Source organism: Dryobates pubescens, chromosome 25, assembly GCF_014839835.1.
Source record: "Dryobates pubescens isolate bDryPub1 chromosome 25, bDryPub1.pri, whole genome shotgun sequence".
Taxonomy (NCBI): Eukaryota; Metazoa; Chordata; class Aves; order Piciformes; family Picidae; genus Dryobates; species Dryobates pubescens.
The window spans coordinates 7,811,938-7,829,289 of NC_071636.1; the positions used below are offsets into that span (position 1 = coordinate 7,811,938).

The following is a 17,352-nucleotide window of genomic DNA, read 5'->3' on the forward strand; positions in this document are numbered from 1 at the left end:
TGTACTGCAAGGCCAATTATATATGGCCCTGAACATTCTCCCTGTAACTTGAAAGGTAAACAGTACTGGGAAAGGGCACAGCTGTGAACAACAAAGCTTTCCTTGGCCTGGGAAAGAGGGGGGGAGTGTGGGGAGAGAAAAAGGTATTTAAGCTACCATGTGTATTCAATAAAGGGGTGAGCTGTTGCCGATGCAAAAGCTCCGAGGTGTCTGTGTGTGTTCTCTCCGTGCCAGCCCAGCACCCAACAGGTACTAACTCACTGTTGCCTCCAACTGTCAGTTTCTGTCCCTTGGATCAGGTTTTAATGCAACAGACAAGGTGCTAAGAGAGCCAAGGTGGAGCAGAAACTGCAATTGCAGCAGCACTCTTGCTGAGAGAATCAAGAAGCAAAGCAGAGAGCAGCACTGGCTTTGCTCTCTGGTAACAGTATCTGCCAAATGAAGACAGTTCACTGACCCTAACCTTCATGGGCTCTAGGGAGAAACAAACAAGCAAAACCCATCTTGCAGGACTTTAAGAGGGCTGAGAGGGGAGTATTTTATTGAAAATAAAATAAAATTTAAAGTAGTACCACAAAAACAGAGACAAAGCAGAAAAATATTCTCTACCCAGTAAGCCATTTACCATAGCACAATGGAGCCAACACCACTTTGCCTTGGTCTGTGGCCACTGGAGCTTGGAGACGCAGTTAAAGAGTAAGCACAGGCTCAGCTAAGCATCACAATCCTTCAGGGCAAGGAAGAGTGATCTGACAACAGCAAGGAGCTGCTTTCCCAAGGTTAGGCAACACCTAGCAGGAGCTATACTCGGTGTAAGAAAGGATCTGTGCCCATTAGCCTGTGCTCTCTGCTACCAGTGAGCTCAGGGACAGGAGGACTGTCAAAGTGACAAAGTGGAGCAGTCCCTGTCCCAGGCTTAGCTGGTGCAGAGGCCTGAAATAAAAGCACAATCCTCCCCCTGCGCTTAGTGCAATTAACCTGGAAAGACAGCAGACAAGGAGCACCCAGTTCTTTTCAGCTACTAGCAGCAGTGAACAGGAGTGAAGAAGGTCCCTTTCTCAGGTTTGTTCCCTGCTTTCTGAAGCAGGGGAGGGTCTCACCATAGGGTCAGAGAAACTGTTCACAGCAGCAGTTCACAGCAGCAGTTGGTACCATTGCAGCAGGTCAGGAGTTTGTTCCATATGTCTCATCAATTCCCTGCAAGTATCAGAGATCACAGCTGCTGCCAGAAAACTCTTTCTCCCCATTCCTCTCTCACATGCCTCTGCACAGGCAAGCTACTCACTCCCACTCAAACTTTACTTTTCCAGTGCCACAAGTTCTTTTGATTCAGAAATCCACCCTCTGTAGCAACACTTCCCCCCAGGGCTGCAGGGCTGGATTCTACCCTCAGCACCACTCAAGCCACCCCACTAAACCCTTCTGCTGGCCAAATGGACCGTTTGGATTCTGAAGGGAGGTGTAACTGTGGCTGTCAGTATACTGGTCTCAGAAAAGATCAACTCTGAATGGGTTTGTTCACAGCAGCAGAAACCCTCAAAAGCCAAGAAGGAAAGATTTGATGGGGACAGAGCTGTTGTCTGCAGCTCTCAGAAGGCACCTACCAAGGACTGTAAACCAAAAAAAACCAGAGATGCAGTGGGAACATGACAAATTCTTGAATGTGCAGTTCCCTCTCCAAGAGTGGTTGCCCAGGAAATATGACAATATTTGTTTCTAATGCTCCTCCCTGCAACAGCTCTGAGGTAAAAATTAGATTCTCTGATGAAAAGTTTACTCAGAGCTGCAGTTCAAAATCCGTTTGATGTGGACTTTCTACATCCTGTTTCAGAGTATCACCAAACCAGAGAAGGAAGCAACTTCACCCTAACTCTGCCTTCACTGATGCTTACCAGTTCATAATCCTCCACATATTTGTATTTCTTCTCCCGATAGTAGTATTTCTTCTTCATGCAGTGCAGAACAACGATGTCGCACAGCACTGTTGCCTGGTGTTTAAAGAGTTTAAGACAATGATCCTCAGAACTGTGGCACTGACTCAGGACTGAGTCCAAGTGCAGACAGAATCACTTACCACACCAAACAGCGCCAAGCCAGAGCCGATGTTAATCATGGTAGGAATTACATCAAATTTTCCTGCCTAGAAGACAACCACAAGGATGACTATGGGGTTTTTTTCAGCATTTCAGAAAGCCCTCATCACAAGATCTCTGGGGATGGAGTCACCCTACCTTTCCAAACACTATGATATCAAAGCGGATGCCGTAAGCCTTGACGAGCGTCCGCGATTCGTTGCCGTGACTGTCCTTGTAGTATTTTGCAAACCTGGAGAAGACAGGTCAGAGCTTAGCTGGAAATGTTGAGGTTGTATCCCCCATCCCACTAGTACTTCCAGAGACAAGCCCAAAATCATGGCAAGGTTTCATGCAGGCAAGCACAGACAAGAGAAAAACCCAGCAAGGGTGAATTTAAGGTAGCAGGTTGCACAGCCACATCAGGAACTTGCAGTCAGGGTTTCAGAAAGCTTCAGCAGAGGAGCAGCAGGGCAGACAGGAAGAAATTGAGCTACACCTGAGAATCGGTCGTCAGCCAGAGGCAAGCAGGAGGCTGCAGAAGTGCAGGCAGCCACGGGAGGGCAGGGCAGGGAGCAGGGACCACAGCTCAGACCGGCACACAAAGGCCGTTCTTGTCCCGCACCACGTGACTCCCAGGCAAGTGACAGGGAAAAGGCGTAAGAACATGTAAGTGAGACCAGACTTACTCTGCCATTTGGTTGACTAAGCCAGGAGGAAGCAAAGAAGAGAGTGGAAGAAAAGAGGAAGGGTTGGTAAGGGGCTGCACCACGGTCTGGAATTAGCAAGCACACTTTAGAACCCACAGAAGCCTGGTGGGTCCCACCTGGCACCCCATATACCTGCTGGCCTGGCACCTCCCACACACTTGTGCTGTCTGCATGACAGCAGCTTCTCAGCAAAGCGCCACCAAAAGAGATGCCCTGTGCCAAGGCAGAGTTTGTGATTCTAGAAACAGGCATAGCCCTGAGCCTTGTTTCCTCACAGGCAGGACAGTTGCCATGACCTTGGCAAGGTGGCCAATCTGTGTCATTATAGCTCTAATCCTGAATGCAACCAGCTACCTGGCTCCATGCTGCTGGTTTTACTGGAGGTACTGGACCTATCAGTACTGGCCAGAATTCATGTGTGGTGCTGTACACCAAAAGGATACTCCTGATCTTCAACTGACAGAGCCATTTTGTAAAGACTAGATTTCCCTGAGGCACAACAAAGGAGGCGACTCGGACTCCCACCCCTACATCCCAGTCCCACATTAGCACACCCTGAAACAGTCAATTCTGACACTGCCACACCACTAGAGGCTGGCCAGAACAGGAGGCTGGCTCAAACTGGTCAACCAGAAGCTGATGCCAATGCCTCAGACACTCTGATGCAATCAGTGGAGCTTCCTCCTGTGCTGTGGTTTGCATAGTGAGGATCTGACCCACCATGCTGGGATTCTGTGACACCAGGTGCTCTCCCATAGCCACAGTACCTGAAGTTGTAGCCAGGTGAGACAGTGTGGCCTGAGTCCTTGCTGTCGAGGCGCCGGAAGGAATACTTTGGCACACAGTGAGAAGCAGCTCTGTCAAGATTGCAGTCCCACTTGATCTGCAGTGCCATGACTCCACCCTGCCAAGTGTAGGAGAGGAGAAGGTGAGCAGTCTAAATGCCCAGGCAGCCTAGTATTAGGCTCTCTGCTGGCCAGGACCCTGACTTGCTGGCCCAGGTCCCTGTCCCAAACACTCTTCCCCCGCTAAGGAAGAACCTTGCATATAACTCCACCCAAACAAGCCAAAGTCAAATATTGACTAAGTAGAATTGACTCCAGTCCTTCTGGCCTGAGCAGCTCTCCATTCTGCAGCTACTCTGTGTCCTGCAGCTGATGTCATGAGGCAGAAGGGGACAATACCTACCACTCCTACATAGCTGTGGCCCAAGAGAAGGGTCTGCCAAATACCTCCACAGCCATTTCCTGGAAGTTCTGCCCTGCAGCTTCAACTATTTTCCCTAAACGGAAGATAGGGCAGAAAGGATCAGTCTGGGAGTCATAGATGCAGTTCTTCAGGTAGGTGGCACTGATTGTAGGGAGGATGTTTCGCCTACAGAACAGAGAGAGAAGATCTGTTGCATCTTCTTGCACTCCTCCATCTCCCCTTTGCTGTCTGTGAGACCAGACAGTGCAACACCCCACACACTACTTACTTGCTGAAGTTGAACTTAGGGTACCAAATATTGTTCTTCACCAGAAGGGTGAAGTTCTCAGCTTCTCGCAGAAATGCTGGCCTATAAAATAATAGGAAAATTAATTAAGCACACTTTTATCCCTCCCACAGAGGACTCTGCAGGATCCTTGGTGATTACCTCTTCAGCTCTTCCCCAACAGTACCTCATAGTGAGAACCATCAGCTGCATACTGCTAGCCTCTTTTTGAGAGAGTCACCACAGAGTGCAAAGACAGACCACTCACCTGGGTATATGATAGTCATCCTCCACAGGGCACCAGGCAAAGACTTCACAGGTCTTAATGCTGCCATTGTATGATACACACTCCCCAGTCTGGATGCCTGGAAAAACATGTGAGTGGAAGTACTGCCAGGCAAAAACAAAGAGGCAGTATTTCACAGTATCACAATATAACTAAGGTTGGAAGAGACCCCAAGGATCATCGAGTCCAACCTATCTCCACAGACCTCATGACTAGACCATGGCACCAAGTGCCACATCCGTTCTCCTCTTGAACACCTCCAGGGACGGTGACTCAACCACCTCCCTGAGCAGCACATTCCAATGACGAACGACTCGCTCAGTGAAGAACTTTCTCCTCATTTCGAGTCTAAACCTCCCCTGGCGCAACTTGAGACTGTGTCCCCTTGTTCTGGTGCTGGTTGCCTGGGAGAAGAGACCAACCCCTTCCTGGCAACAACCACCTTTCAGGTGGTTGCCCTATAGTATCTCCTCACTCCATAAGGTGAAAGCAATCTGCTCAGAGATGAAGTGCCAGAACCAAGACCCCATTATCCTCCACAGCAATTTGTAGTTTCAGAAAAAGAAGCATCAGGTCCTTTTTGGAGTCAATCTTCCTCTATATGAAATACTGCTTCATGGACTTAAGGTCTTGAAAAGCCCTCACATTGTTTGCTAACTCACCAAAGTAAACATCTATCCAGCATCCACCCAACACAGCCTAAGCCTATCTGTTCTTTCACAGAATAAAAAGCTGAGCTTCCCTTTCCCTTTCAGTTCTGAGAACAGAAAGACTCAAGTGTAGTTTCCTCCAGAGGAGATAGCACAGAGGTAGAACAACAGACTGAAAGGAGCCCTTGCTGCCAGCTTCTTACCATTGCTGTGAGAACTGACATATCCTGGAACACAGTCGCTGTCTACCTTGCACTCTGTTTCATCATCTGGAAGCTGGAGAGAAAATAATTGCACTAAACTCTACAAACTTTATCCCTGGCCTTCCCACCCACACAAGGCAGGATTAAAGCAGATCCTGTACCCACCTCTGGGCAGCGGCCTTGGCTCTGATTCAGTGTGAGTATTGCATTGGTCATGACAAACACAGTGTTCTTCTCCTGAACACACGAAACAAGAAGGAAATTTAAGAGTGACAGTCTGCAAATAATATCCCAAGTCACTCTGTCTTTGCTGACAGAGCCCAGGTGGCCCTATAGATGAGATTTGCTTTGGACAGTGCTGGTATAGCATTAAAGTGCAGATTCTCACATCTATTGCCTTATGTCTGTGGGACTAGCAACCCTTTCTATCCTCCCACTTGGCCCAAAAGTGCTCATTCACATTATGAAAACAGAGTTATCAAGGGAGTTGTAAGGCAGGAGCAGAAAGAAAGCTCCAGCTGCAAGTCTGAGCCAAACTCCCACTTTTATTTCTTTTCAATATCTCTATCAGAAATTGACTTGTCCTGGTTTGTTTCTCCAGGGTTGCTTCTGCTCTGCTGATAGGCAAGCATGATCCAGATAAAGCTGCCACTTCTTTTCTGCACCATATCTCATGCAGAGAGAGTAACCTACAACGAGGAACTTGGTCACGCCTGCCAACCTTGAAGGCTGCCACATACTGCCTGAGGAGCGCAGTCTCCCACAGACAGAGTCAATCAGTAACTACAGCAATACCCCCTGCACAGCTCCAGATCAAGAGACCTGCAGCCTATTCCTGGGGTTTCTGCCAACAAATTAACATGGAGTTGTTTGCTTTAGAATGCAGCAGGAAAGAGGACACGTGGTTATTGTTGCAACTTTTTCCTGAAGACTGCAAAATTCTCCCTCTTACACAAGCACACACACTTTTCCTGAGCAAGGATAATGGGGCAGGTGCTTGGCACTATCTGCAACACAGCAAAGGTGCTTTGCTCTCTCATATCAAGGCTGAAGCTGCTCTAGACCTCAGTGGACCTTGGCAGAGCAGTAACTGCTGGTTAAAAAAACCCTCCCTCTGGGTATGAAAGCAACAAATACCTGAGGAGGAATGACATAGTCAGCCACATCCCAGATCCTGGTTCCCAAGGTGGATGTGTCTGTCAGTGCTACGCCTTTCACCTTTGTGGTTACAGAACTGACCACTGAGTCTGTTTCCTGGTAGCCTTTCTCCCACACAAAGACCCAGCTGCCAGAGAAGGAGTGCAAGAAAGAAAACCACGATAAACAAACCCATGAAAGGCTAACCAAGAAAAGTTAAAAGTTAAAGAAATAATGAAACCCTACATAAGCAACAAAACCCAGATGAACACCATAAACCAGAGCAGGCAGTGGGAATGTCTTCTTTTTTCATGTGTCACCTGAAAGGACTGGTCCAGACAGTTCCATAGCACTTCCCTACATGAGGCTCACAGGACCAGGAATCTCTCTTCTGACTGTTTTGGGGTGGGTTGTTGTTGTGGTGTTTGGGTTTTGTTTGTTTGTTTTTCCCTTTTCTCTTTTTCCAGGGAGCTTTTGCAGGGCACAACTCTTGCTTTTCTGCACGGCCCGTCCGGGCCGGTCTCTGCTCCTGAGAGGTCTTGTCCTGTCCTGTCTGCAGAAGCAGCCCTACAGTCCTAATCAAGGGCAGGCCCAGCGAAGGTGTCTCACCGCCTGTCACCTCCATGCCGTTGGCGCCCACAAGCTGGGCGGGCGTGCCCCGGCCTCCCCGCAGCGGCCGCTTCCCGCCACCCTGACTGCGCCTTCTTCACGGACCGCGCGGCCAGGCAGCTGCCTCCCCGCCTCGCCCTGAAGGGAGCTGCCCGGCTCCTGCCCATCAGCCTCACGGCCCCAGGGGACTCCGAGCGAGAACCTGCCCTTCCTCCTTCACGGCAGCCTCGGCGGGGCTGCGGGATTACCCCGAGCGCAGCCCGGAGGGGAGAAGGGACAGAGCCCGGCGCCTGCGCCGCCTGCTGACCCACCCGATCACGTAGCCGAGGATGGCGAGCTGCACCCCGCGGTTGATGAGCCCCACTTTGCGGCTTCGGATCAGCACGATGCGGGGAGTGTCGTATTCGAAGAGGAAGCTCTGGAAAGCGCCACACGACACCATGGCGGCCTGGAAGGGCGGGCGGTTGCTCCCACAGGCTAGGCAGCGGTTGGCACAGCCCCCGCGGAGCCACAGCGCCCCGAGCAGTCCGGAGAGCGCTTCCACAGCCCCGGGGCTTGCGCCGGCTCGGGCTCTTGATTACCGGCCGTGTCCCAGCGCCGCCCGGAGGCCTCTCCCCTGGCTGTTTTCGGCAGGGAAAAGGGATTCCCCGCCGGCTTCACCCCGCAATAGGCTAGGGCTCGCCAGCCGGGGTCATGGGTCTGTTCTTAAGCCGCCTACTGCTGGAGCTCGGCTGTGGGAAGTGCAAGTGGCCATCTTGAGGATGCTCTCACCTTAGTTAGAATCACAAAATCGTTTCGTTTGGAAAAGATCATCACGTCCAACCGTTAACCCAGCACTGCCAAGTTCATCACTAAACCATGTCCCTCAGCACCACATTTTCATGTCTTTTAAATCCCTCCAGGGACGATGACTCCACCACTTCTCAGGGCAGCCTGTACCAGGGCTTGAGAAGCCCTTTGGGGAAGAAACCAATACCAACCTAAATCTCTCCTAGTGCAAACCGAAGATATTTCATCTTATCCTATCACTTGTTACTTGGGAAAAGAGACTAACCCCCACCTGGCTCCAACCTCTTTTCAGCAACCTCCTTTTGTTGCTTAATCTGAGGGATTGTTTCTCATTGTTTGCAAGTTTATGGGAAATTTTTCACCTCCACACTTGTCAGACGAGTCAGTTACCTGGAAGCCTGCTGCTCCCAGCAGCTGCATGTGGGCTACTAAATCTCACAAAGAAGCTGGACATACGACCTCAGGTGAGGGTGATCCCAGCGTCTAGCTTGGTGCCAGCTCAGGGCAAAGACAGAGCACCTGCCTGCAAAGGATTGCAGAAGTACATCTGTCACCTTCCCATCTACAATGAACAAATCTTGTATTTATCCTCTTGTAGAATCAATCTTTGCCATAAAAACAGATCTGCACCACCTAATTCATGCACCTTCTACCTGCTGCCAAGCTGCCACATAGTGCTTATTTCAGAAGCATCACCATAACTCTCATAAAGACAGATAAACCATTAGAAAGAGATGAACAAAACTGATGAACTGGCAGTGGGCATTTCAGACAGTATGAAACTATTAAAGAGATTTTTAGTCACATATAGATTAGTAAAATGCTCTACTGATTACAAAACCAGTCAAATCTGAAAGAATTGTAGAAAAAGAGGGAGAAGATAAGGGAGAATATATACACAAATATGAAAGGAGATTAAAACCAGTCTTACATGAATGTTCAGTGTCACTCTTTCCAAAAGGAGTCAGTTCACATGTCAGAACAGGAATCATTAATACCAGCTGTAATAGTTTCCCACTTCAGATACAGAAGATGTTGCAATATGAACGTTAATATAATTAATGCATATTACAGCTGAAGACAGAAATACAGGAGGCATAACCTGCCAGCAATACATCTTAAAATACATGTGGGAAATGGAAGTGGCAAACTGCTGGGTTAGCTCAGAAAGAACAAAGCTTAGTTGAAAGGATCGCAGAATATACACGTTATAATCCTTCTCACCTCGTTTCTATAAAAATAGAACAAGCCCAAGTATAAAAAAAGAAGAAAGAACTGGGAAGGTGTTGGAGCACAGATTAATCTACCTCGGATTTGCTGCTCCTTGGCTGTACTTTGGCCTTATGCATCACAGCACAAAGCAACTTGCACTGTGCCAATTTCAGCAGGAGGAGGTGTCGGAGGCAAGGCCTGTTTGAAGCTAAGAGCAAACAGTAGGCCAAAGTCCAACACTACAATTTCAGTGAGCATGAATGAAATGTCTGAAAACATTACACCAAAGATGGTAGAGGTACGTTTCCTTGTAATTCCTGAGTTCAGGCTAAAAGGAGCAATACAAAGAGAACAGCTGGGCTTTTCAGAAAACCTCTGTGACCCTGAAATAATCTAACCTGGATGGACTGTGGGGCCTTCAATGACGAGTTATGAAACTACATGCTTGGAGGCCTCTTTCTAGAGCCTCTTCATTCAGGGCTGCAGAGTGTGGTGAGACTTGGGGATAAAAATACTCAGGGAACATATTTTCAATTGGTATCTCTTCTGGACTCCATTCTTTCATGGGTGACACTTTGGGATGATCCTTATTTTCAGGGTGTTGGTTATCTCCGGACTCAGATGGAATTCTGGTATGCACCAGTGCTAAGGTAGGAGGCCTGGAAGCTCACACTAAAATTTAGCCCTAAGAGTTCAAACCTACATTTACAAACCATGTTGGGCAAGTCCCAGAAAAGGCAGAATCAAGCACTTCAGCTCATTCTCATTCCATGCTCAGCCCACTATAGTTGTTAACCGTTTGGGGATAAGTATCTCTAATTTCCCACATGCTGCATCCTGGGATGACAGCTCTGTCTTCTAGATCAAAAGAGTGAATCTCTGTAGAGATGCACTCTCTTCAGGGTGTGACTGGACAGCACCAGTTGCTGAAACCAGTGGGAGGTTGTGAAGCACTGCCCATTTTTCCTTCAGCAGCAGAGCTGCTCATGGTGTTGGCTGGCATCTACCCCAGCAGAACCACCTTTGGCCATCTGGGGTAGAGGCCTCTTATTTGAGAGGTTGCCCCAGCTCATATTCTTTGTTATCATTGATCTTGCAGGACTTGTTGGTGAAGTGCCTGCCAGCATCACAGAATTACACAGGGTGGCTCTGCAATAATTCCCAACAAAAATGAAAGCAAACAGCATTTGCTGCTTTATCCAACTACAGAGAGAATTTACAACAGTGATCCTCACCATTGGGCTTTTCATTTGACACAGCACAATGGGGATAAGGATGATAGATCAGGAGATATGGAGGAGGATTGTCTTTTTGTGTTGCCAACGCCCACCCTAGCGAAATCAAATCGGCACCTCGCAAGTTGTTGTGACACCAACGCACTGCCACTGGCACATACTCACCACAGGAAAAGCTGTGACTTTTAGCTGACTCCAGAAAAGACATCCTCTGTTCACAGGACCTATTAACTTGGAGTGGACAGCAGGAATATAGTCTTAGCCTCTCAGAATCTAATCTGGAACTAGCTGGGGGTGTGTTTGACTCTATTCCCAAGGTCTCCTTTCTTTTGGATTAATGGGCTAAAAGAATTACAGAAACTTGGTGTTTGACACTCAGGCAGACACAGCCCTGAGAGCAAAGCCTTCTTGAGTGAAGGTGTCAAATTAGTCATTTCTTTTGTTTTCAAATCACAGCTACTCACTCTTCAGAAAGCATTGAGGAATGTTTGCACTTATAAGGTCTAATTAAATCTGGGGAATGAATGTTGTTCTTTATTAGCACAGTGAAGTTTTCAGAACTCCTTAGAACAGCAGGCCTAAAAAAGAAACATCATACCAACAAACTTCTTTTACTTAAATACATCAGTTAATGTTATGCTACTTTACTATTACCTGGAAAGCTGTCAGTAGGAGGAATATGTTGCTGAAAATAACAGACTGGGATGCAGGGAGTTAGGTTTCTCTGAGGGTCAAGGTATAAATTGTTCTCTTTTGCACTTACTTGTGTGGGCCAATCCTAATTGCAGTCTCTACATGCTGCTGAAATATCTCAGGAGTCTTCTCCTATAAATCTTGCTGTAGAACAACAGGAAGAAATTACACCATGTGCATCTAAGAGGGAATTTTTTCCTATCATAGTATTTTGAGCAAAGCCTCCTCACCAGTGATCTATGATGATGAGAAGTCCATCAGATGGATGACATACAGCTTCCATGAGGGACTTCTTATGAGTCTTCTAAACCAAGTCAACTTGATTGCAAACCAAACTAACATTTGTGGATGCTACTGGGACACAAATAGTCAAGACATTAATAGTGTATGGAAATTTTTAAAGAACAAAAATTAATGAACCCGTAATGTTAAACTGACCATAATTCATCCACTGGGAAACATATGGAGCCTGATCCAAAGCTCTCCTGAAAAGGGTGTTGTAAACACCTCTCCGTCAGCCAGCTAATCTGACAACTATGCCCTGCCTCAGGCAGAAATGAGAATCCAAATTAAAAGAAAGCCCAACACTGCTACCTCAGTATCTCAACCAGAGGGCAAAGTGTCAGAGGCTCCAACCATGGTCTTAGGCATTGTTCTGGTAGAAAATAAACACTCAGCTCTGCTTTTAAGCGATTCTTCATTCCATTCCTTACCAATGGAACTTGTGAAAGAACATTATGCATCAGAGGTTTGAAACAAACCTCTTATCCATTATTTTTTGGTCCCTGGTACTGACCGACTCCTGGCACTTCAGAGGAAGGTTTGGAAACACAACAGAATGTGTCAACTGCACAAGGTAATTAAAAGTAAAATTCCCTCTGTAACATTTGCAGCAGTGAGCCTACACAGTGTGACATTTAAGAGTGACTGGCAGCCACTGGAACTTTATATAAAAACCCCTAGGATTTCATTAACTCAGGAAGCTCATGCATATCTTTCCCGGATGCTGTATGAACAATTACAGCCTTCCTGTTGTTGGACAAAGGCTTTTTCAGATCACAACTCTCTCTGCAAGAGAAGAGAATTAATTCCTTTAAAGAGCTAAGAAAACCTCAGCAGAAGAAGCTGTAGGAGGCATGGTGGGATCTGGAGGTGACCTGGCAGTGGAAAAACTGCTCAGACTCTGCAGGAATCCCTGAATTAAGGAAGAGATGGGACATATACATAGAATCACACTTGTATCTTTTAAAAGCAATGGGTTAACAAACTGGTAATTGACCTAGTTTCTCACACATGTACTTCAAAGCCGGTTCAGAGGAGATATAATTGGTATCATTTGCTCTTAGAGGGTAATTTGCATCATTTCAGTTGGAAACAAGTATTTTATAAAATTTGTTCATGCTTTGGCTGATACAGAATAGAACTAGAACCTTTTCATATTTGAAGGTTGTGCAGTCATGGAGATCCAAAGAAAGATGGCTACAAGGCCAGGATTTCAAAGAGTCTTTCTCTTAAGAGTTTTCTTCATCTTACTATTACAGATTGCAGCATTGGGGTCATCACCATCTACCTAGAAAGGATGGAGAGATTTTTCCTCATTCTGAGATGGGTCTCCAAACACTAGCCTGAAGCACAATGTACAGACAACCAATCTACCCCTGCAGTTCTGGGAGGTGGAAGCAACCTCCTTGTGATCAATGACTGCACAAAGCACTTCTCCACCATAGAGCCCTAAGCCTTGCAGGAGAAAACCCCAAGTTAGGAAACTTTATTTCTGTCACTGATTAAATCTTACGCTGATGCGTTCTCCTTGACATTTGAATTAATGAGCCAAATGTCTCTGGTGAATTCAAGATGAGCCTGTGACATCTAAAACTATTTCTATGGCAGCTGCATGATGATAAAAACTGGAGGCTATGACTTCATTGCAGAAATCATACAGCAGGATGAATCATGCATTGTTAAAAGTTATTTAGATATTGTGATGAGTGTTAGCTATGAAGGAACTGGCTGTTTTACATACAGGAGATCTGTAGGTGCCTAAGCAAAAGGATTATCCTAAAATGTTATGCCTTTGTCAAAGGAAATCCTTCTTCTGGCATTTAGGAAAATGCAGATATTTCTTTTACTTGATCAAGGAGGGGTTTCCATGGATTCCACAGGGCACCATGCCTTGACCTTACTGGTTTTAACAATTACATTTATAGTTGACACATCTTCCTGTTTGAAATCCTGTAAAGAAACAAGCTATTACTCAGCAAAGACAAGAGTTTTTCACCAGTCAGAGGCAGTTGCTAGATGTCAGTGGATTCCTCCTCAAACATAAGATAAGGAGCTTGACATTTCAGATTGTTGCAGCTTTCTATAGGAGGAAGCTGTAGGAAGAACTACCCAAAGCATGGTGCTGCCACACCTCATCAGTCCTGCTTTTTGGGCCACCAGTGCTTGTCATTGTTTGTGCTGAGGGTGAAGTAATTTCCTTCACAGGTTTATATGAAGTTACATATCTGAATCTTGGGATAAATCAAGAAGCCAACTCTTTCAGCCAGACATCTAATTCAAAAACATGAGCAAATTAAACAAGGATGAGCAGAATATCTGAATTCTTTCTGCACTCCTGGAAAGTCAAGATTTTCTGTGAGTCTTTAGTCTTTACCAGAGAAAGTGGTTATCCAGCCAGCAGCCCAAACTCAGGGAGGTTTAGCACTACAAAGAACTCAAATACCTGGTTAAAACAGTATGGTATCTTCTGGACAACCAGTCCCAAATACAAGACACAAGTCCCCTGACTTTGAGATCTGCCTAACCTTCATAGGGATGTAACAAACCCTTCAAATGGATGACTCCACTTGGTAAGCAGCCACAAACTTCAACGGGAGTGACTAAGATGGGCTCTCATTCACACTAGTCTGCACTTTTCTTCACATCTCCTTCTTGCTTCCTCTCACTCCTCTCCTTTTAGTAAAGGCACACACAAGCTGGAAAGAACTCAGTATTGTGGTTTGAAAAATAGAGTCTTAAAATCATAGAATGGTTTGGGTTGGAAAGGACCTTTCAAGGTCATCTAGTCCAACCCCCGTGCAGTGAGCAACATCTTCAGGTTGCTCAGAGCCACATCCAACCTGACCTGGAACATCTCCAGGAATGGTGTACCTACCACCTCTCTGAGCAGCCTGTTCCAATGTTTCATCACCCTTAGTGTAAAAAATGTCTTAACTCTAGTATAAATATCCCTTTTGTAGTTTGAAAACATCACCCCTTGTCTGGCCTGAATGCCATCACCCCCTGAAAGTGATGTGAAGGCAAAGTCGCCACTGCCAGCTGATTCTCCAAGAAAGAAAAAGAGCAATTAAACTAGATCTTCCATGTTATCTGCTGAGATGCAGACATAATGAGCAACAGTATTTGCTTGCACCAGACTGCTCCATGCATTTGATACAGCCCAAAGACATATCACAAAGTGTATTTACCACAGGGCAACTCTGTGACTATTTTTGTTCACCATGATGATTGCTTCAAAACTCTTGGCCTAATGTTTTCACTTTCTCATGAAATGAATGTGTTAATAAAAGGAGAAAGGACACTTGTATTTTTAAGCTGACAAGAAAGTCACCTCACTCATCAAAGCACCATCAACTTCGAGGAACTTGTCTGTTCAAAAGATACTTTTCACACTACATGAAAGCGATATAAAAGGTTTGCTTTGAAAAACAAACCACAAGAGCTAGCACTATTTCAGTTTAACAACAGATTGTTCTGGTGGGGGCTAAAATAGAATCTGGAGACTAGAAATACAAAGCAACTCATCAGTGTTCCTTTATTTATATATCGCCTGTTCTAATAGCATTTCAGCCTTTTCCTTCTGGAGAACAGTGCTTTGGGAAAACCATGTGGTTGGAAACTGGCACTGGGAACCCAGCTCTGAGCAGCAGTAGGTGGGTATAGGACCTTAGTAAGGCAAATCGAGTTTCCTGCAGACTTGATTCTTTGTGAGATTGGGATCAGTGTGCTCAATGTCCTGGCTTGCTGCCCTCCCATGAGAATGAAACCAACTTCATGAACTTCAGCAGACTTTGTTCAGCAAACACTTATCACTGAGAACAGCCCCAGTTTGCAGCAAAAAGGAAAATCTGCCCTTTAGAGGCAATCAATTATTGCATATTCCTAAAACATCTTATTGTTCTTGAAATCTGCTGCAAGGGGTGACTTGCCATTTCAGCTGACCCTGAATGGGAGCCTCTGCAGAACAGACTCTAATCTCAGAAACACTGAGGTAAATGTGAGATTGTTTGGTGAGGTTATTTTGGATATTTCAGACAAGAAACAAAACCAGACAGCATGACAAGGAACAAAACTGCAAGTATTTTTTAGAGGAAACTTGGTTAACTCTGTCCAAGCAACCCCACCTTGTTAGATAACATCCTATGCCACACTTCCACTGCAAAGTTCCCACAACCACATCCATCTTCCATGAGACTGTTAGAATGGTTTAACCACAGATCAATGACCTTGCTTGCTACCATATAAATCAAAGCATTGAAAGCCACGTTGCAGCCAAACAACCCCCAAGACAAGAAACATTTGCTCACAACATCCTGTCACCCTGCATTTACCAAACACTGCAAGAATTATATAGAGGAAGCATTTCCCATATTCACATGGAACACTCACAATGCAAATGAATTTTGGAGTCCTGCTGAGACAGGCACCCCACCTGGTCAGCAGACCCACTGCTAGCACCTCCTGTGATGTACTGGCTTTTGAAACTGAAACTACCTGGTGCTCTGTTCTTCAACCCCTGCATCTTTCCTGGGCCACCCCACTTAGAGGCACAGTCAGAAACCTGTACGAGAATGGTATCACAGGCCCTTTAAAGAACAGCAGTTGATGGAGTTAAGAACCGCATGGAGAGCCAAATCCTTTGGTTTGTGCACAGAAGACCCACAGAGAGGCACAAAATATACACCCCCTACAACACAGATCAAATTATTTTCTTCCAATCCTTTAGCATTTTTAATCACCTAGGATGCTACCTAGCGTGGCTGTAGTCATGACAAAACACCCAGGAGCAGACAGGCTTCTTGGCTGTTGGTATTGTCTTAAATGCTTTAGCATACAAGAATAAATTACATTCTGCACAGGCTTAATCTTTTGAGACCTCTGTCATTGCTCCTCAGGTTTTTGCTGACCACAGTCCATCCTGCTATGGTTGCTATTAGGGACATTTCAGCAAGCAAAATCCAGCTACATAACAACAACTGAAAAAGCAACAAGTGGGAACCAGAAACAGACCTGGGATGCATTTAGGTACTAGAACAGAAATTGATTTCTAACCTAAGACAGTCAGCCCTATGTGTACATATAGAATAACACAATATTGTTAATAAAATCAAGAGGGCTCACATTGCATAAGCAAAGCATAAGTAAGCATTGTCTTCTCTTCCTAAACGTTCTTGTCTTCATATTAACGTCTTCCATCTGTTTGGGATCTGACCTCAGCAGCTCATCCAAACATATTCATCTTGTTGCCCATGATGTTCCCATATAAGGTGATCTCTCTTTGCCCATGGAGCATGATTCTGATTTGCTCAGGTTTTGTTCCACTCTGATCTGCTGGCCTCTATGGTCGAGCTCTCTTAAGTTTTACAAGGCAGTCATCCACAGGGCAACAGCATATAAACGGAGGAGAGAGGCAGGAGGAAGTAACAAAACTGTGCCTGTGGATCCAGAGAGCTCTGGACAGTTTATTTGCAGGCTCCATTCTCTTTCCTCTGCACACTGCCTGTGCGTGACGCCTTTTCAATAAGCAGCCACCATAAGCCTTTCTCAAGCAATATAAAACATAAGCTTTGCCCACAGAAGTGGATGGAACTATAATGCTTAACTGATAGAATAACCCCTCAGGTTCTTGGGGAATTTTGCTTGAAACCTTGTACTGAAACTAATGTGACAATCTGGAAAACGCCCGCAGAATTATACAACAAATGTATAGGAACGGTTTGGTTCTGTAAGACTTGACCCAGAAACCTCATCACCCCAACTAGGATAACTTAAGTGTACTTTTTGGGGTGTTGGACTTGATGATCTCTGGAGGTCCCTTCCGATCCTAACATCCTGTGTGATCTGTGTGAAGTGTCAAATATCTCAGCTGCTTCTTGCAATAGTTACCCAAGGCTGCACTGAAAACTACTATCTTCTCCATGTCTGTGAAGATTCTGTCATGATACAGAGGTGAAGACACTGAGATAAGCATTCGGGTTTTTTTAAGCATTACGTCTGAAC

At 45.8% G+C, this 17,352-nt stretch overlaps 1 protein-coding gene across 3 annotated transcripts in view; it reads right to left on the reverse strand.

Moving 5' to 3' along the window:
* The window catches only part of P2RX4 (purinergic receptor P2X 4), a 271,548-nt gene extending 263,946 nt beyond the window's left edge, over window positions 1–7,602 (reverse strand). The window contains exons 1-12 of one of the 3 annotated variants that reach the window (XM_054172968.1): window positions 7,453–7,602; window positions 6,533–6,680; window positions 5,561–5,632; window positions 5,396–5,468; window positions 4,525–4,621; window positions 4,260–4,340; window positions 4,015–4,156; window positions 3,550–3,686; window positions 2,232–2,325; window positions 2,075–2,140; window positions 1,893–1,988; window positions 1,162–1,197 (exon numbers count right to left, since the gene is read on the reverse strand). In XM_054172968.1, the coding sequence (XP_054028943.1) occupies window positions 1,165–1,197; window positions 1,893–1,988; window positions 2,075–2,140; window positions 2,232–2,325; window positions 3,550–3,686; window positions 4,015–4,156; window positions 4,260–4,340; window positions 4,525–4,621; window positions 5,396–5,468; window positions 5,561–5,632; window positions 6,533–6,680; window positions 7,453–7,583 (1,170 nt within the window). In that variant the 5' untranslated portion in view covers window positions 7,584–7,602 and the 3' untranslated portion in view covers window positions 1,162–1,164. Of the gene's footprint in view, window positions 1–580; window positions 1,198–1,892; window positions 1,989–2,074; window positions 2,141–2,231; window positions 2,326–2,761; window positions 2,778–3,549; window positions 3,687–4,014; window positions 4,157–4,259; window positions 4,341–4,524; window positions 4,622–5,395; window positions 5,469–5,560; window positions 5,633–6,532; window positions 6,681–7,452 lie in introns of those variants that run through there. The other 2 variants (XM_009909587.2, XR_008462870.1) reach the window with 2 other exon arrangements.
* Window positions 7,603–17,352: the final 9,750 nt, after the last annotated feature.